The 21,631-nt window shown below is 48.4% G+C and overlaps 1 protein-coding gene across 1 annotated transcript in view; it reads left to right on the forward strand.

Annotated features, from left to right (window-relative positions):
• CPPED1 (calcineurin like phosphoesterase domain containing 1) overlaps positions 1 to 21,631 on the forward strand; it is an 813,834-nt gene that overhangs the window by 527,276 nt on the left and 264,927 nt on the right. The window contains exon 3 of the mRNA XM_078663165.1: positions 19,520 to 19,942. Within this exon, the coding sequence (XP_078519291.1) occupies positions 19,520 to 19,942 (423 nt within the window). The remainder of the gene's footprint in view (positions 1 to 19,519; positions 19,943 to 21,631) is intronic.

The following is a 21,631-nucleotide window of genomic DNA, read 5'->3' on the forward strand; positions in this document are numbered from 1 at the left end:
TTATCTTATCTTGGGATTGAAATGTTGAGTTTGTTTTGTGGACTATGCATGACTGTACGGCACAGAGCCCTACCCCACCTCTTGCTTGAACAGTATGGAACTGTGGAATAATAAGAATACAGAGACCAGAATGCCTTGGAAGGATCATAGATGTACCTAGTAAATAACAAGTACTTCTGACAGAGTGCACTGACACAAAACTTTGTATTTGAAATAAGGATTTTTTTATGCTCATAGTCAGCACCCTGCTTTCTGGCTGGTGTTTTCACAAATATTGACCATAGGAGCAGTATGGTTAGCACCCTCAAACCTGAAAAGGTATGGACTATACTCTTTTCCTGAAGATTTTCAATGAGAATAAAATGAGCATAGAGAAGTTGTTCAGAAATGTCTGAGCAATATTATTTTGAAACATTAAAAGGGTTGCTCAATGACTGTGACACAGAGTCTCCCTTTCATGAACAGTATAGAACGGGAAAATAAAGATAATAATATAAAGACCACAATGCTTCCCAAGGCTGCCAGGCAAATGAAAGGTGTTGGAATCCTGAGAGACTGTGCTGTCATAAAATGTTGTGCACTTCAAAACTCAACGCATCTGTCAGGTTTGAGTACCCCATGTGTAGCGCCAACCACTGTGTAGTGTTTATCCATACCACGATAAAACCAAACTCCACATTCCAGCTCTTAGATAACACGCTATAATGAGGGTGTCTTGGTAATTTCGAGAAGCTATTCACAAGATTTCTCAATCAAGGATTGAATTGACATTCATGCAGGCAAACAAGCAATGTCATATATTAGACTGGCTCTCATGTGAGTATACAGTTCACGGCTGTCTCGCCCAGAAAAAAATGCATCCTCTTCCACGTGTAATCTCTGCCTATTCACCACCTGCACTTGCCTACCTAAAATTAGCTTTGTTGCAGCACCAGTGTTTGCGGGGGAGGGGATAAATGTGCATCCAGCTCACTGCATCCTCCACACCTCCACTCAGGGGCAAGGGACATCCTGGGCATGGAGAATGGGGAAGTGCTGATCAGGGAAGTCTCTATCTCTCTCCAAGCCATCTGCATTGGAGCCAATGTCCAGAAAATGAGCGCAGTTATTGGGCTGGCATCTCGCATTCTCTTTCAGACATTTGAACCATTTGTTTTAGTGGCGCTTCTCCCTCGTCGAGAATCTGCTAAACCCCCTTTGGTGACATTGACCAGAACTTTCTGGTCTGCTGGCCAGTCTGAGGCTCGCTCAGGGGTATTGAAAGAAAGGGGATCTGCAGTTGACTTTGCTTGACAGTCACCTTCACTGTATGTAGAAACAAATAGTCAAGATTCATAGTGCACAGTTATTGTTTCACCCCGTCTCAGGATTTTCTCAGATGCTGCACATGTTTAATGTAGATTGAGAAGATAGGGATGCAGGATGATTCATACATTATCATGTCTTTAACATGTGCTGCAATCAGGATGATGTTACAGAGAACAATGGTCCCAAACATCAACAAGGATAGAACAATCCAGATAAATACAGACCAAAATTGAAATCTATATTCAGCTGTCCAGCCGGACAGAGTTTAATAACAGAAATAATAATGTTTTCCAAAAATAGTAGGACAATTTACCAAGTGGGACACAGCCTGTGTCCAGCTATCACATATATGAAACCAAATGACAAACATACAAAGGCAAAAGAAGGGCAGTCTGTAAGTATTTGACAATTATAACAGACAGTAATGTGAGAAATACACTTTTTTGTGATCTTTCCAATAAAGTATACCAATCATCAAGTGTAAAATGTCGACGACGTTTCGATCTTTTAAAATTTTAAGATCATCATCAGGACTTATAAATGCATGCCTCGATGTTTAGGCGGAGGGGCAGGGTCATCTCAAGAACAACTTAAGGCCCGGACGCTTATTTTAAGTATATCGTCCAATTCGTTGTTCCGAAGTAACGGAACATGTCCCGTGTTCCAGTCAGTGGCCGGTCATGGAGTCTGAAGATACCGGCAGTAAAACAGAAGTCCGCCACAATGGGGGGGGGTCTGTGAGACGATCGAGAACGAATTACTCGATCGTCTCACAGACCCCCCATTGTGGCGGACTTCTGTTTTACTGCCGGTATCTTCAGACTCCATGACCGGCCACTGACTGGAACACGGGACATGTTCCGTTACTTCGGAACAACGAATTGGACGATATACTTAAAATAAGCGTCCGGGCCTTAAGTTGTTCTTGAGATGACCCTGCCCCTCCGCCTAAACATCGAGGCATGCATTTATAAGTCCTGATGATGATCTTAAAATTTTAAAAGATCGAAACGTCGTCGACATTTTACACTTGATGATTGGTATACTTTATTGGAAAGATCACAAAAAAGTGTATTTCTCACATTACTGTCTGTTATAATTGTCAAATACTTACAGACTGCCCTTCTTTTGCCTTTGTATGTTTGTCATTTGGTTTCATATATGTGATAGCTGGACACACGTTGTGTCCCGCTTGGTAAATTGTCCTACTATTTTTGGAGAACATTATTATTCCTGTTATTAAACTCTGTCCGGCTGGACAGCTGAATATAGATTTCAATTTTGGTCTGTATTTATCTGGATTGTCCTATCCTTGTTGATCTTTGGTACCATTGTTCTCTGTAACACTATATATTCCCAAAGGTCCCAGACCAATTGCTACTTTTGGGTTCCCTTGTTTTCTGTAATGGCAATCAGGATGATGTCAATATCCTTGAGACTCAGTATCCTTATCATCTTTGGATGTAGTGGAGTGCCAGAAACTGGTCTCTGGTTTAATGCACAATGCATGCTTTCAGTCACCATATATGTGGGGGGAGTCCACAGCAAAGAGCCGATCAGCATGTGCAAGACCAGCTCTAGCAATGCGCCCTCAATCCCCTCTGGGAATCACAGTAGGCGAATGTTATTTGGGCACGCTATGCTCTTAGCATCCTCCATTGTCATCTGGAGTTCTTTTACTGAGACGTTATTCACGGAGATCACCCTCTAGACTCAAATAACCATATTGACAATGTTTAGCAGATCTTGGGACAATTTTAGCCTGGCGAGAAGTCTAGCCTGGCTTGTCTTAGCCATTGCGAGTAGGAGAAAAGAATGGAAAAGCTGAGGCTCCCACGCAAAGTCTTATGGTGTAACACTTATGTGAGAAGATAGATTTGGACTAAAGTCTACAAAAATGGGGGGGCGGTGACGAAGAGGAGATTTGAAACCCCCTTTCTCTTCTGCTAGATACTGCAGTTCTGTGCAGCCAGACTGGGTCCTGTGATGTGTGTCTCTTAAACCTGTGCTACATTCTGTACAGGGGAGAGGTGGAAGAAGGAGGAGGATGTGGAGATTTACAGTGTCTTAAAGTTCAACGTTGTTCTTTCAGGCATTATCTCTTCTCGCTAGGCACCTCGTTTCATTAGCAGTGTAACAAAGTCTACCTCACCACAGATAGGCCAACAGCCAATTCGGCACTTGTTACAACTGGAGCAGATGGCCAACTTGATACTCCAGGCCCCTCAAAGCATCATTTGCGGGAGGGTGGATTAGGGGTTGCAACACAATCCAAGCAGAGTAGCAGAGAAACACCGCCACCGGAAGTCACATTGCTACAGGATGTACTGCATCATCTGGACTGTCAGAGGGTATATTTTCATGTGTATTACTGGGGTGCATTCATGCTAGGTTTTGCCATGTGAATCACAAGTCTAGGCCACTGTTGTTGCCATGCCCAGGGCTCACTTGTGGTTTGCAGTGGTGGTCTTGTTTGCCGTCATGCTTTTTCGCTGCACCCATATACAGAGTTGCAGGGGAACTGACCATGTACTAGACTGCCACGCAGTCCAATACAAGCATCTTATCTTATTGTCGACCATATCATGCATGACTGAATTCTGGTAACAGGGAAGGTGTTGGAGGACAACAGGTTAAACCAGTGTCCTGTCGAGACTGCATTTCAGCAAAAATGTGGGTGGTTCTAACACAATGGCAAAACTAAGCAAATGCCTAGAGAATTCCCAGCTGGCAGCATCATATAGGACATTCTTTTCACCGTCCTCCTATTCCTCCCTTCATTCCACCCCACCACCAATATAAAAAAATCACTGTGATGCAGTCATAGTACTTTTCTTTTTTTTTAGGCAGAGCCTAGAAGATCTGTTGTATGTACTGTGAGTGGGCTTTGGAGGATAGCCCCAGGACTTGTCTGCTCCCACTTTTACTTAGGGACTACTGCCTCTATTTAACTGTCTTGATGGAAAATGACCAGCAGAGGTCAGCAAAATACCAGAATCTTCCTTTATGCCCTCCAGAACTCGGCCGACCCTGTCCCAAATTCGTACTTTAAAGAAATAGAAGGGCTCCAGCAGAACCTTCTCTGGGATGGTAGGCCATGTATCGCCTTCCCAAAACTTACGCTCAGCTGGTACGATGGGGTCATTGATTTGCCCGACATCAAGAAATATTACTGGGCAGCACATCTTATGGCAATAAATCACGGCACCTATGGCAGGCCCGACGACCCGGAATTTAATATGGACAGATGGCTCCTTTGAAACGGAACCTATTCCTGTGCCCTATACTCCAAACCGAACAGGTATCCATTGACTGATCCCACCAATCACTCAGTCAAGATCTGGCACTCGGTGACTGCTACGCTAGGCTGGTGCAATAGACTGACCCTTGCCACACCGTTGTGGGATTCCCAGAGGCTGGGCGACCTTGGCAACTCCAAGGGCATTGGTAAGTGGGACCTAATTGGCATTTCCCACATCAGGGATCTTTTGGACAAAAAGGTCGTGAAGCCCTTCAACACCCTCCAGCGGCAATACGCTATGGCAGATTCGGAGCGGTTTCGCTACCTGCAAATTCGACACGCACTGCAAACAGCATTGCCCGTGACTCCTCCCCACTTGAGTATTTGCCACTAGAGGACAGGTTGCTAGATGGCCATTTACCTGAGAAAGCTATCTCTCTGACTTACAAAAAACTCATCAACAACATGGACGATCCCCTACTGTCCCTGCGAGAGAAATGGGTTGGGGACGGTATCGAGTTAGATGACGAAAACTGGCAGGCAGTGGTCTCCTCCCCCAACACGGTCACCATCCGAGCGCGTCTCCGCCTAGTGCAACTAAAGATTTTACACAGAACTTACATCACAGGTTCCCAATTGGCACACATGGGTGGTCCGGTAGATGGGTCCTGCAGGAAGGGGTGCACCCAAATGGGCATGTTCATGCACATAATATGGCATTGTGACCAGATCCAGGAGTACTGGTGCAAAATTCATGAAATAATGAGCAAAACACTGGAGGTCGGAATTATGCCTGAGGCCCCTAGATGCCTCCACAACATCTGGGAACCCACTGACCTCAACGCACACGCCACACAATGGGTCACACTGGGCTGCATGATCGGCAAGAGAAACATCGCTCAACTCTGGGGACCACCACATGCTCCTAAAGTTGCGGATTCGAAGAAAGATCTCGATTGGTGTATGCTGAAGGAGAAAACTGTGTACACGGCTCGAGGCTGTCCCCGAAAATGGTCGAATATTTGGGCCTCCTGGAATGAATTCCGTGGCAATATATGTACCCCCCGTACCTTTGATCGGGATGATTCCCCCTCCCCGTGAAGTCCAAAGTATTATCTGACTGTATCTGCATGTATCTTGATTTCACTGTGCTCCCTGTTATTGAACTATGTGGAACTGTACCTCTATGTCGAGTATGTTTAATTAAAAGATTTATTAAAAAAAAAAACCAGAATCGCTTTACCCAGGATAATGGGCTTCATAGCTAAAAACTTGTTGTGAGACCTGTTGCATTGCAAATGCTTGTTTTATACTTACAGCTGTACAACACGGTTAAAAAAAAATTGGCAAAGCCATTAGCTCTCATAGGTGAGGCCTATTGTGTTTGCCAATGCTTGTTTTATGCAGTGTCCTAGGGTGCACACGTTTTTATGAATAGTGTCAAAGGTTTCCTCTGGTTATGATTGTAGGTGAACCGCATGCTTTCTTGAATTTTAGTCTGGTTTGATGAATTGTGTTTAACAATCCTGCAAGCAGAAACAAATTGATTAAGATTATTCTTTAAGAAGTGAATTTCGTCACTAGAGCTGCTTTTCAGTTGTATTTGCAGGTCAAAAAACAAATATGTGGGCTTAACCCTTACTTGTTTTGGAACTACTGTTGTGTTGACATATTTAGTTGATTTTAGCCTATGAAGCCTTGCGTCCGCACATTTTAAAAATTGTTGTTCCATATCCCTCATGGTACACCTAATGCTTTATGGCTACAGTTGGGATGAATGATATGGGTACCCGATACTCTGAATTTAGCCTGTCTCGTATTCTCGTGTATTGTCCATTTTTCTTGTATAAGCAAAGATATTTGCATTCTGTATTTTTAAGATTTGGTCCTCGACTACGCTAGGATTGTATTGAGCCTTTTGGTCAAATGAATTTCCAAGGTGTCAGTCCCTTCCAATGGAAATACTTGTCTTTTATGGAACATGAAGTGTGTGGTTATTAAAAATATATAACCATTTTAAAACTTGTAATTTCACTCGCATTTTAATATTTATTTTGGCTGTATGTTTTTGGAGCCTAGGCCTATAAATCCACAAGTAAATAACCCTAATGTCATCAAGCTATCGTTAGTTGAGCTGGAATTAGGTTTACCGTAGAATAAAATACCGCAAGGTACATTCTCATGATATTGCAAGTCACTGAAGTGTTCAGTGACCAAATGCGAGAGGGGAGATGCTAAAAGGAGTGATCCTTTGTACTGTAACACAGAACATTTGTATGTTATTTGTCAAAAGTACTTTATTCCTTATAATTATAATACATGGTCACAATCACCAAACCCTGCTCTAAAACCACCTCTTAATAATTGGCCTCATGCTTCCTTTGTGTTGTAGCTACTTAATGTAAAACAAAAATGGAGTTTATGAAGACGAGATAAAACGAAGAATCCTGCAGTACATGGCAGGAAAATGTTTGAAAAGGGAAAACATAACAATCTTTCAAAGATGATGCTTGTTTTACAATACCATGGAACGTGTTGTTTTTGTTCTCGTGTCCGGATCTGCAGCAGTTCAATTTGAGACGAGGGTTTTTCATGTTTTCTGTTCATCTCGATAAATGTAAACCGTCTGAACCAGAGCGGCGGAGGACACGGGTAGGAAAAGTCCTGTTTCATTACTGGCCGCAACAAAGTTTTTTTGCGGGCACAAGTCTAACTTACACTTGAAAAAATGTGGAACTTCAGCTTGTTGTTTAAAACTGACTCACAAAGTGAGTAAAATGCAGAAATGTGTAGTTGGGGAACTCACTCATTATTTGATTGATGGTATATTTGTACAATGTTCTTACACTCATAAACTGAGTTCCCAGGCGCTATGAAAGACGATTGTAGTGGAAATGCCAACATTTCTATTCGAAATACCTCTGGAAAATTAGATAGCAAAAAGCCAGGTTTTAAAAAGCTATCTGAATTTAAAGAGACTGGTATCACCAGGTCCCATTTTTAAAGATAAGGAATATCAAAGGATAGACGTTGTGTTTCTTTACCACTCCTGGGGACACCCCTTCAGACTGATCTTTCATTTCAAAGGAGAACTGAGGCAAATCCGATCCCTCTCTGTTGCTTGTAATCTTCTGGGCATTCAGGACCCTACAGCAGGCATGTCGCTCCAGAATAACCTAATGCGCAGATGCCCCAGCGGTCATGGGTGGACCACTATCAAACCCCTTGGCCCGTCAACACGCCCTGACCCGGACACTATGCCCAGAGAACGTCAGGCAGTCCTGGCGTCCCTCACAGGGGCGTCTTCGAAGTAACTGGATACTTCAAGGCAGAAGCTTTGACAGTTGCTGTTATCATTCTTGCTGGCCACTCGATACAGTTCACTTACTTGTATACGCCTCACCTGGGAAAAGCGGGAGCTGCTGACCACAGGTGCCCTAAACTACTTCTCCAGGGAGCAGTACAATCCAAACACTGACTGTTTGCCATTCTTCCTTATTGTTATTGCTAAGTTGGGGTATTTCTCTTGTATGTAATGGGTTCCCTCCCTTCTTCCTTGCGCATTTCTTGCCCTCCTTGCATGCATGCAACATTCACCTATCTAGGCCCCTATTGGCGCTTTCTCCCATGGCCCCATTCAGGGAATGCGCGATCTGCTCCACAGCAATTATTTCGTGTCACGTCTCCACTATCTGCCTGGATGAGTATTAAAATCCTGACCCTCAATGTGAAAGGGCTTAGCAACCCTATTAAATGCAGAGCCATCTGTCTTACTTGGAGAATTCCAGAGCTCACATTTGCTTGTTACAAGAGACCCACCTATTGCACAGCAACACACATAGATTACGCTCTAAGGCCTTTCCTCAGCAATATTTTTCTTCACTCCCCACTAAGAGAGCTAGGGTTGCTAGTCTCATTTCCCACACTTTCCCAAGGGTGGTGGGGGCAAAGGTGCTAGAGATTAGAGGGAGGCTCTTGGCGCTTTCTTTGACTGTGGTGCCACACCCGCTCATGCTAGGCACCATCTATGTTTCTAATGAGGGCCAGTAGGCATTTCTACGCGAAGCAGTGGCGGACTTGACGTGCTCCTCTGATATGCAAATACTTTTGGGGTGTGATCTGAATATTGTGTTTGACGGCCAGCAGGATCGCTCGGCTCAGAGGCAGGGACTGCCTGGTGCTCTCTCTGACAGTACTCGGCGGTGGTTTCGTGACCTGGGGTTAACTGATGTGTGGTGTCACCTCCACCCCCATTCAAATGACTACGCCTTCTAATCCTACGCCCGCTGAACTTATGCCCGCTTACATTATTTCATGGGGTCCCGATCCCTCGTTCCTTTGCTGGAGGATTTGGTTTTCGAGCCACAGGCGCTATATGATCACGCAGCATTGACCACAACCCTGCTATCTCCCCCTACCTCTTGCTCATCCTTTTCTTGGAGGCTTAGATATACACTTCTTCACCACCCTGAAGTTATTGCTCACCTCACTAAGACACTAAAGGACTACCTAGCTGAGAATGACACTCGAGAAACATCAATAGTATCCCTGTGGGAAACACTCAAATTAGTGGCTAGGGGCGACTTAATAGCTACAACCTCCGCAGACAATAGGATACGTAGGGAGAAAAGGGAGGGGCTCCCAAGGCAGGTCTCAGAACTAGAGGAGATCCACAAAAGAACATGTCCTCAGAGGGTATAGAGGCAACTAAAGACAGAACAAGCTCAATTAGCCAGCCTGGACCTGGGCTGAGTGGAGTACACTGCCCTCTGTCTCAAACATATGTTCTACACAGGAGGAGACAGGTGTGACCGCTTGTTAGCGCATAAACTGCGCACGCAGCTGCGGTCCCACTGATCATCGATGCGGGGGGCTCTGAACTTTCCTGTAAGGCAGATATTTCTCGTGCCTTTAGGGATTTCTATGCCAAGCTCTACTCGGCGCAGCAAATACCAGAGCAGAACTTCTCTGTATACTTCCATGGCATAACACATTCTTGTTAGACTAGATCACCTCTTTGGATAGCCCGATTCGAGTTGTGGAGGTATTTACAGCTATCGCCAGGCTTAAGCTCCTTAAATCTCCCGGCCTGGTTGGGTTCACAGCCATTTTTTATCAAACTCTCTGCTCAATTTTAGCCACAAAACTGACACGGCTATTCAATGCGATCGGAGACATCTCAGACAAGCCTCCTACGATGCTCATGGTATCAGTGGTAGTCTTGCCCAAGCCCGGCAAGGATGGTAGGCACTGTGCCTCATATAGGCCTAGCTCCCTGTTGAACATCGATCTTAAGATCTTTACCGGGTTATTGGCGGCCAGGCTGGACCCGTTGATGCTTAGACTAGTAGAGCCAGGTCAGGCCGGATTTGTGGCGACGAGACAGTGCAGCGATAACACCAGGAGGCTCCTCCACCTCCTGGACAAGGCTTGCCGCCAACCAGTGGAACGTGCTGTGCTGTCTGTCGATGCCAAAAAGGCGTTCGACAGGGTACACTGGCCCTTCTTAGAGACCACTTTGGAGCAGTTTGGGGTAGGGAGTCGATTTCACAGATGGGTGCTCAGCGGATAAAGCCACCCCTCGGCCACTGTTCGAGTGAATGGCTTCACATCTGACCCCTTCCCGATTGTCAGAGGCACACGACAGGACTGCCCGCTCTCCCCACTCCTGTTTGCCCTCTATATGGAGCTGCTGGCCAGAGGGTTCAGGAGAATCAGCTGGGTTCTTTTCATCTGTCCCGGCCTTCCTCGCTGAACTGGAGGCGTTCTCCGCCACCTCTGGCTTTCGAGTAAATGTCCAAGTCACAGCCCTTGGGTTTCTCTTTGCAGCCATCAACTATAGCTGCCCTCGTCCAGGCATGTCCCATCAACTGGGACCAAAAAAACATCACCTACCTAGGTATAATGCTGGCAGTTTCAACTCTAGAGACTGTCTCCCTAAATTACACACGTTTATTAGCGCAGATATGGTGGGACCCTCAGCACTGGTGCCCATTTGGCCTCTCGTGGCGGGGCCGGGTAGCAGCTTTTAAAATGGACATACTCCCTAAAATTCTATACCTCTTGCAGACTTTGCCTGTCGGGCTGCCCCCGGGCATGTTGAAGCAGCTTCAGGCTGAGTTCTCATCCTTTAGGCGGACGGTAAACCGCGGATGAGCAGGGACATGAGTTTGAGATCTCCAGAAGAGGGGGGTTTGGGAATGCCCAACCTAGACTACTACTACAAGGCTACTCAAATTTGCTGCCTATTGGAGTGGGCTCAACTGTAGTCCGAGAAGCACTGGCTTTTTATGGAGCGAGCACTAGCTGGGCAGCCTCTGCTGAAGTTTCCCTTTCCCTGCAGAGCTTCTAGACGTTCAGAACTATATGGCTCCCATATAGTGCGAACCAATCTCAACACATGGGACGCCAAGGCCACACGCAATGGCCTCACCACATTCCCATCGCCTCTCACTCCTATCACTAGTAACCCTTTCTTTAAACTGGTCTTCGATCAGGCAGCTTTTGACCATAGGGACAAGGAAGACCGCAGATCTATAGGGATGGTTTTTTTTTTCACAACAAATTTTTATTGATCGATTAGGCAAAGCAAGCACGTGGCTCCCCACAACCGGAGATCACCACCACATATCATGACACATTTCAGTATTGTTGCATAGCCTAATCAATGAAAGAGGAGAAAACAAACCCCCCACCCCCACCCCCACCCCCTCACCCCTACCACCCAACTACCCTTCAACCCACCCCTTATCCCTCCCTAACCCCTTGCACGTGATCACAACAAACTGACAGTGTTCGGCATTAGTGCGCTTAATAGGGCGCAACCCCTTGGGCTCGAGGGTCCTCCTCCACTTGCATATCATCTTCTTGGTTTGCCGGAGGGTCCAGAAGCAACCCCCTATACTCCGCCCAACGTTTCCAGATTTTATAGTGCTTACGGGGGCATCCTCTGGCCTCAAACACTGGGCGCTCCAACCCCATGAAGTAGTCCAGACCCGCCTTCCATGCACACAGCGGGGGGCTCTCACTCCCTTCCACGCCCTTGTTAGATCTCTCTTTGCGACCACCAACCCCAGAAACAGCAGGTGGCGCTTATACATATTCCCCCCTACACCTTCTAGTACATGAAGGAGCCCCAATCGGGGGGTGCGGGGCAGATCCCATCCCAACACTTCTGACAAACATCCCCAAACACCACTCCAGAATCTATTCAGGCCAGCACAGGACCACACAGTGTGCAGCAGCGTACCTCTCTCGGCTCCACAGTGCAGACATTCCGGTGACACGATCAGACCCGCCTTCCACAATCGTTCCCGGGTGTAGTAGGCCCTGTGTAGGTATTTAAATTGAATAAGCCTGAGTCGTATTGCTATAGCCGTCCCTCTCGGGGACTCTAGCGCCTCCCTCCAATCATCCTCATCTAAGGGTCCAACGTCTCTCTCCCAGGCCTCCTTCAGGGGAAGTAGGGAGGAAGAGCAGTGCGTCACTAGTGTTTGGTAGATTCTGGACACTTTCTTATCACCCAGGTCGCCCATGAAGACCTTCGCCTCTAATGGGCTAAATTCCGGCAACGACTCCAGACCCACGATAATAGGCTCCAGGGCATGGCGAAGCTGCAGGTAGCGAAAGAATTGGGTCTTGGGCATTTGGAACTCAGTACTGAGCTCCTGGAAGGACTTGAGGGTGACCCCGGTCAGTACGTGTCCTAGCGACGAGATCCCAACCGCATCCCATCCACCAAACCCCTTCAGCGAGGCCAGCTCGGGGAGCCTCCCGTTCTTCCATAACGGAGTCTCTGCTGTTAATCTGCCCCACCAACCCATGCGACGCAGCGCTGCCGCCATACTACAAAGACTACTTGCGCGGTACTCGGCAACTCGCGCCTCAATGTGGCAGAGTATAGGATCGTGTGCAGCGTATTATCGCCCATCAACGAGCGCTCCAGGGCGTAGGCTGGGTCTCCTCTGTCCCCGTACCACCACTCGTTAAGTACCAACAAGTGGGAGGCCTGATAATAAGACAACAGATCAGCCGTAGCCAGTCCACCACAGTATGTGGACAGGAAGCACGTTCGCAACGCCACCCTAGCAGCCCCTTCAGCCCAGAGAAAGCGGCTCAGAACAGAGTTAACCTGGCGAAACCACTGGGGCGCAATGAGGTGGGGGTGGTTCTGTAGCTGGTATAAGAGGCGTGGGAGCGCGACCATCTTGAAGGTTGCTGATCTGCCAAATATGGTAAGAGGCATTCGAGACCATGTTTTGATATCCGTCTGAACTTTGTCCCACACCGGTACCACGTTGCGTTCCCACGCGACGTCAGCGGATTCAGTGAGGAACACTCCCAGGTATTTCAGTCCCCCGGCCGCCACCTGCAATGTCGCTGCCCATGGGTCCGCTACCACTCCGCCTTCCCCACCCCCAGAGTGGACTTACGCGGGTTCAGACACAGGCCCAAGACCTCCCCGAAGATACGCATGATCTCTAGAACTCGGGGGCCCAATCTGTGCAGATCTGTTAGAAAGAAGAGGACATCATCTGCATATAATGCGATTCTGTCGATGATGTTTCCACCCCATTCAAAGCCCCGCATCTGCGCGTCTATACGTACCCAAGAGGCCAGAGGCTCCATCGCTAATGCAAATAAATATGGAGAGAGCGGGCATCCCTGTCGGGTCCGGCGGCCGATCGGAAACTTCTCGGAGACCGCCCCGGAGACTCGCACAGACGCCGTGATATCGGTATAGAGCAGTTTGACGTAGGAGACAAACACCGGGCCCAAGTTTAAGTGCGGCAGGAGCGCAAACAGGTAATTCCAGCTGACCGAATCAAAGGCTCTATCTATATCCGCTAGCAGTAGGGCCGCACGTTCTCCCTTGGCCCTCATGGCATCTATCGCTGCCTGTGCCCGCCTGATATTATGCCTTGTCGCCCTATGTGGCATAAAGCCAGCTTGATCCGGGTGGACCAGATCAGTCACATATGGAAGCAGTCGGTTCGCCAGGGCCTTAGCCAGCAGCTTGGCCTCGATATTGAGTAAGGAGATCGGGCGATAAGAATCCGGTCTGTCCGGGGGCCTGCCGGGCTTCTGAAAGACCACCACTTCGGCGTGTCGCCAATCAGCAGGCAGTCTACCCTGTGATCGCGCCACCTCCAGCGTGGCTCGGTAGTGGGACCCCAGTTGGAGATGGAAAGTTTTATAGAATTCGCACGGGAAGCCACTCGGTCCCGGTCCCTTCCCCGTATTAAGCTGTCCCAGCGCATCTCCCAGTTGCTCCGCCGTAAGGGGGAGGTCTAGCGCTTTCCTGGTTTCATCTGAGACCGTCTTCGGAGGCAAGTCTCTAATGAATTTATCGATCGCATCGGCTGAGAGGCAGTCTCGCGGAGCATATTGCTCCCTATAGTAATGGGCGAAGCTCGCTGCCAGTTCCGACGGGTCCGTGATCACCACGCTGTTTCGGTCGGTGAAGCCCGGAAGCGTAATCGGCTGGAAGGTACGTTGACACAGCCTATGGAGCATAGTACAGGACTTGTCTCCCCATTGGTAGATTCTTCTCCGCGTGGCCAGCCAAGCTTGCCGAGCCTCGCCCAGCAACACAGATGCATATGATTGTTGTGCCTGCAGGAGCAGCCTCACCGCCAACTCATCCCCACCCCCCCCGACACCGATGTTCTAGATTTTCCACCTGCGCCGCTGCCTCAGTGATGGCCTCCCTACGCTTACGGCGCACCGCCGCACACCATGCAATATCCACCCCTCTTAAGGTGGGCTTCATGGCTTCCCAAACCACTACTGCATCTATCCCCTCCACCAGATTCTCCTGCCAATAATGCGCAATCGCACCTCGCAGGTGTTGGACATAGTCGGCCTGTTGAAGGTGCCATGAGGACATTCTCCAGCGGAACGGCTGACGTGCCCTCTGTAGTCCCACCCTAACGGCCACCGGGGAGTGATCTGACAATCCTCTAGGTAGGATCCCAGCCTCCCACACCCTGTTCAGGAAAGCATGGGGCACAAAGATATAATCCAGGCGTGAAAACGACCCATGCACTGCCGATACATACGTAAAGTCTCGCGCCCTGAGATGCATATGGCGCCACACATCTACCCAGCCCATCCCTTCCACCATTGCATTCAACCTGGTAGGGGCAGCCGCTGTCAACACCCCCTGCAATCTCCGACGATCCATACATACGTCCATCACTTCATTCCAATATCCTCCCAGCACTGCCAAGGACTCCGGGATGTCCGCCCACACTGCAAACAACTTCTCAGACAGGGACCATTGCAATGGGGGAGGGGCATAAACACTACCAAAGACCACTGGTTCAGTCCCCACCATCCCCTTAATAAAAATGTATCGACCCTGTGGGTCAGACCACTGCTTCTCATGGACATACGCCAGCCTGCGGTGTACCAACACAGCAACCACTCTGGACCCCCTCGAGAATCCAGCATGATAAACTTGCTGATAGCCAAACCTCTGCAGGCTAAGCACTTTCGTCCCCATCATGTGAGTATCTTGCAACATAAGTACATCCGCAGCCTCCCTCTTCCCCCACCGCAAGATAGCGCCCCGCTTGATCTTATCGAGCATCCCCCTTACATTCCAAGTTATCACTCGCATGTGTGTCAGCCATAATCGAATGAAATGGACGCATCTGGCCTCCAGCGCCACGCCCGAGCACACATCACAATCATTGGCAAAGCATTAGGAATCACGTGCATTTCCCCCCATCTGCCCCCACGCCCCGTAACAACAACAGCTTCCCCCCCCACCCCAACCCCAACCAGCCCATCCCAGGGCCACCCCCCCTTCCCCTCGTGCCCCCCACCCCTATACCTCATAGAACTCTGAAGTATCTGTCGCGGCCTGGGTATCCTCGGGCCCAAAACATAGTGCCCAAGGCCAACCATACCAATGGATCCCAACTATCCCTGCAACCAATATGAACCCCCCCTCCCCTGACAACTCCCACTAACGTAGGAGGCAAGTAGCCCCTATCCAGGAGCACCCCGAACCCCTCCCACCCCACCCCCCACTCAATAACAGATAAGCATACAAGCCACAACTAGAGGTGCAGCAGGCAAACATCAATACAGTAAAGTATTAGAGTATAGTTCCTCTCCATTTGGAGCCCACGACATCCACAGCAGTGCGCGCAGTCCCACTGTGTCTCATCAGCCCTTGCCAGACTGATCGGAGTCGCCGGGCTCCACCGTGGGAGACCCATTCCTAGAAGCAGAGCGTTTTCTAGATCGAGATCGTCTGTTCCATTTGGCCCGGGCCGTCTGGTCCCCTCGGTCTTGCGATGAGTCTCTCGAGCGTCCCGGGTTCAATCCAGGTTGAGCATGGGGCCTGACGCTCACAGTTTCGTCATTCCATTTGAAGACTTCCTCCGGCGTGTCAAAAAAGTGAGTGCGGGATTGAAAGACCACCCGAAGGCGAGCTGGATAGAGCAGTGAGTATTGGATTTTTAGGCCTCGGAGTTTCGCCTTGGCGGCGATGAAGGAGTGCCGCTGCTGTTGTACAAGTCTGGTATAATCAGGGAAAATCATGATTTTCTGGTTCTCAAAGAGAAGGGAGTCTTTGGCCCTGGCTTCCCGCAATATTGTGTCTCTGTCGTGAAAGTTCAGAAGTCTAGCGATCACTGGTCTGGGCCTCTCTCCCGCCGGCGGCGTCTGCGTCAGGGCCCTATGGGCGCGTTCAATCACGAAACAGCGGGACAGGACATCTGGGGGGAGCCAACTCTCCAGCCACTGGGACAAAAATTGTTCCATGTGTCCCTTCTCACAGCCCTCCGGAAAGCCCACAAAACGAAGGTTATTTCTGCGTGCCCGCCCTTCCGCATCTTCCACCCTGAGTGCCAGGCCCCGTTGAATGCTTTCCATCGCCGCCATTTTCCGCTTCAGGGTCCCCACATCGTCCTCCACAACCGAAATCCGGGCTTCCGTCTCTGTTATCCGTGCTACGGCGTTGCGCAGGTCTTGGCGCAATAGGGTCACGTCCGCCCCAACTGCCCCAATCTTGGCATCTAGCATGTCCCTGGACTGCGTAATGGCCGCCATGAGCGCTGCGTTGTCGGGACCCGACCCCTGACCACCGGGCGCTCCGGAGCCTCCACTTGGACCTGTATATTTGTCAATGGGTCCCTGCTTGGCAGGCCCACCCCCCCCCCCCCCCCCTCTGGTCATGGTCCGGCACTATCCGGGGCTCCCGCCTCCGTATCAGTCACAGACCGCTCAGTGATGGATCTCACGTCACCAATAACCACCACTAAAACAGTCCATGCCGGTCTTCCGCACCTGCACCACTCTCGCTGACCACTTTAGTCCTCCACGGGGGGGAGGGGGGTTTCATGGGGGGCTATGGGGCAATCCACCGAGCCCAGGGTCACCGCTCCCAGGTGGCTCCAACCTTGACCGACCTCTGCCAAACACTCGCAGCGGACGACTGGGGGTCCCCCACACCTCGATTCGTCACCCCAGGGCGGTCAATGGAGGCTCTCCGCAGGCTCCAGCTCCACCGCCTGCAAGTCAGGCTCTCCCCTTTTCCACAGTTCGCTCGGGGCCCCAAATGTACGCCGTGTGCACCCCCTCTCCTCTCTCACACCAGGGTACTGGCACCGGGGGAGCAGACACCGGGGGGGTCCAACCCCAGAAGACCAGGCCAGGCCACCAGCCCCCGGGCCAGGTCGTGTGCAAAGTCTCAACTCGGGGGGCCCCCACCAACAACAGTCTCGCCGCCGCCCGCCTCTGCCTTATTCGCGCTGTACCTTCGGCGACGGGGGTCACCAAACTCGAGTCCCCGGCTTCAGTAGCCCGAAGTAGGCCGCTGTCCCTTCACTGCACTCCGGTGGCGCTGGCACACTCTCCACCACTGTGGGGCTCCTTTACACCTCCCTTCACCGCTCCGCTGACTGCACAGGTCCCGAAACGCGGGTCCCGCCGTCTCATCGGCCAGCCGACACCGGGAGCTTCCGGCCGGGGATCGCCGAACTCGAGGCCCCGGCTGTCCACGATGGATGTAGGCCCCGGGATGCCTCCGCCGTTATCTCCACCACCAATGTACCGGGTACCCCGATTCTTTCACCGGAGGGCTCCCTTCACCAGCCGCTACCTCCGCCGTAGGTGTGGGGTGAGATATGGGTCCGGAAGCCAGGATAAATGCACGGATGATTATCGGCCTGGCGGGAGCTCTAGCAAGCCACGTCCGCCATCTTCGCCCTCTTAGCCACGCCCCTATAGGGACGTTTTTTTAATGAAAAGGGTCCCATGTCCTTTGAAGATTTTCGATCTGATTTTGCCATGCCCGAAACTGAGCGGTACCACTATCAGCAGATACGGCACTGGGTGATGTAACTCCTGGTGCACCAGCGAGCTTAGAGAAGGCTTAACCCCTATGAATGATGGTTGCTTTCCAAGTAATGTACCAAACAACTAATCACAGAACTCTATCACATCCTAAGCCCCCCGGAAAAAGCAACCAAACCTGCAGGCCAGAAAAAGTGGGAGGCAGAGCTGAGGCAGACATTGACCCAGAAAGAATAGAGTGACATTCATTATAGGGCCCAACACGCAGCGCACAATATCTCCAGCGTAGAGTCTGCTACCAAGATAGCGACATACTGGGGACCCCCCCATGCTGCATAAGAGTGACCCCAGCCGTTCCTCGAGCTGTTGGAGGGGATGTGGAGCCATAGGCACCCTGTTTCACATATTATGGGTATGTCCCATTCTTAACCCCTTCCATGCTGATGACGAGCTCAGCTCGTCATCAGCGTTACCTACCGTGTTCTGATGACGAGCTGAGCTCGTCATGTAACGCGGTAATTCGAAAAATGCCGCATACCGCGGGAAAAACGGCCGCACGCATGCGGTTAAGGCCTTCTGGACACAGGTTTTGGATGAGATAGACCAACACTTCGATACCACTATCTTACGTTTTCCGGAATACACCATCTTAGCAATCTCTGATAGGCTTACATTTCCCGTCAAATCCTGCAAGGAGCGGCAAATGGGTATAGCCCTTGGGGCGGCACTACAGAATATATTGTCAACATGGGACTCAGATAGGGCACCTTCGAGACAGGGGTGGCTGCACAGGTTGTGGTACGTGCTGGGTATGGAGCGTATCTCTTTCTCTCTCCAGGGTGAGGGAGCATGTTTTGCAGGATTGTGGCGCCCGGTTATCGCCCTCTTATGCTCCGAATTTCATGAACTTACCTGCCCTAGGTGCCTGCGCCTACTGCACCTCACTGCACTATCGCAATATACCACCCAGCATCAGGCCCACTAATTTGCTAGTTGTCAGGCTTAGATACTTCCTTGGTATCAACAGGGGTGGGGGGATGGGGAGAGCGGGGTAAGGGTGAACAAGGGGGAGGTTGGGTTGTTTTTCTTGATTGTTCTTGATGCACTATGTAGCGTTTTGATTGCTTATGGCCCACGAGCTGGGCAGTATTGCTTGATGCATCTTCTTTTGTCCTTCTTGTCTTACAAACCAATAAAAAGATTTAAAACCTAAAATACCAACTCTCGTGTGTGTAATTATTTGGTGTTTCAGGGAGGGCCTTTGCAAATCTGATGTTGGTAGGAGGTTGTCTGGCTCCTAACTCCCTTCCTTATACAAGCTTAATTCAGTAGTATGTGGTGGGAGACATCTGACAGGTCTCCTCTATGAAAAAGTCACAGTTTTCTTTTGGGGTTAGTAAATTTACCGGGTGTGACCCCAGTGTTTTCAGAAAACACGATACCTAGCCTATTAGAAAAAAATATTACCAGGAACTTATAAAGGTATATAATTGTAGTGCAACTATTTGAAGTAATTTTACATGGATAATAATGTTTGCACTGCCTTGTTCTATTTCCGCGTAAAAAATAGGTATAAAATAAAAGTAAACATTTAAAGACCTTTGTGTACAATAAATAGTTTATAACAACCCAATAACAATTAACATTCTTGTTTTACAGGCACTCCATGGCAAAATGAGCAGGAGCGAGATTTGAAGAATGTCCTTCAAAATATCAGTAAAGACGTCCCTTTGGTTTTTGTCAGTGGGAACCATGACATCGGTAACACGCCAACACCGGACACTATTGCTGCCTATTGTAAGAGTTGGGGAGATGACTATTTCAGTTTTTGGGTAGGAGGAGTGTTCTTTCTCGTGCTCAACTCCCAGTTGTTCTTCGATTCTTCCAAATGTGGCGAGTTGAGAGAGGCTCACGACCAGTGGCTTGAAGCCCAGCTAGCAAAGGCCAAAGAGCATAAGTGCAAGCATGCAATCGTTTTCCAGCATATCCCTCTTTTCCTCAAAAACGTCGATGAAGACGGAGATTATTTTAATATAGAAAAGACCCTTCGGCACGAGTTAGTGGAAAAGTTTCGAAATGCAGGTATTGTACCTTCCAAGCATAATATATTTACAAATCTCAAATTTTTCTCTGCATTTCCAGATAAACTGGTTTTTCAAATTTTTCCTTTTCAGCCTTTTTTGTGATAATGGTGGTTGATATTAATTTTGGAAACCCCAACTTATCTTACAGTAGGGATTTGTTTGAGACATGATAATGCCATAATACATTCTTGCGCAAACTGACAACGGGATTAAAATAGTATGGTTCATATTAAGAGTTTGGCGGATGGTATACTCTGTACATCCTAAATAAGGCCCTATGTTTCCTCCATTTGGACAGCAAACATAGGAAGCCTAATTTTATTAAAATCATTGCTGTCTGAATCTCATTTGTTTATGTGTTAGATTTTGAAAAAGATCTTTAAGACTTAAAACATTTTTTAAAGCTGGGAAACAGGGTTGGCATCCAAAAAGAAATATAAGCACAAACCCCACAGTTATTGAAACTTGATGATTTCTTTGTAACTGTTTCTTTTTTGATGAAACATGTTTTTATTTCATCGTTGGTATAAAAAAGAAAGTATTTCTAATACATATTCAAATTCATAAAAATAAAAAAAAATGCATGCAGTATTGTAGCCGCAACATTATCACACAAAAATGTGTTCTTTTTTCACAAATGTCTTCTAGAATGCAATAGTTCTTAACTAATAGCTTTAGAATGTGCATTTTCCATTTCCATTTTATTTCATTTGTAAAGCGCATAAATCACCCGAATGTCTCAGAGCGCTAGCAGGCAAAAAGGAACCTCATGACCAATTGTTACAGGAAGTTGGAGGGTTTAGCTGGCTAGAAGAGCCAGGTTTTAAGCTGTTTTCGAAATTTCATATGATCAGGCTCTAACCTCAGCCGGATGGGGAGGGAGTTCCAGGCTTCTGGGGCAGCTGATCCAATCTTCTTTGTAGGCTTCTTCAGATACAATATGCATGTTATCGATTATTTGGTTAAGAGCACCTTTAATATTGTATTCAGTATAGAACACAGAGAGAGCACATACCTCATAGTCAGGTTCAACCTAAGGGAGGCAGCCCATAACCACTCTCTACGTGCCCAAGCAAAAGCCCCAACCCTCTCCAAAACATGGAAAAACCAAAGTGCATAGGATTTGGGTATTATGACATTCGTACTCTCTTCTGGATTAGAGAATCAGCCACACATCCTTGGAATTTACAGGCATAGAATGACCTTTTTGTGAACTCAACTGCAAAAACATTACATTCTTGGAACTTATTAGTCACATAAAGCATGCTGCTCTGCAGTAATACTAAAAATATTGCCTATGGTTGAGAAAATGCAAAGGGAGAAAATGACTTATGGCGAAAACTCAAGTCTGGGGACACCAATGTACTGTACTGACGGAACAGTTTGTGTACTGTTTTAACGAATGAAAACATAAAAATAATGAAGATATTTTATGGAAAAATACCAAACATTTTATAATAGAGCTTATAATGTTTTGAAGTATAGCCTTTGCTTCAAGACATTTAGAATTCAGTTACAGCTAAATTATTGGCAAAAACGACCAGCCTCACTCCTGTTTTTTCTTGCTCACTGCCACATACTCCAATTCTGTTCCTCGCCATTCACTTCCCAATGTATTACCGCTAGCTTTATTTACACTTATTTTCTCACACCGTCACTGGTGACGATGACTGAAGCTCACAAGCTG

The sequence above is a fragment of the Lissotriton helveticus genome, chromosome 10 (assembly GCF_964261635.1).
Source record: "Lissotriton helveticus chromosome 10, aLisHel1.1, whole genome shotgun sequence".
Classification (NCBI taxonomy): Eukaryota; Metazoa; Chordata; class Amphibia; order Caudata; family Salamandridae; genus Lissotriton; species Lissotriton helveticus.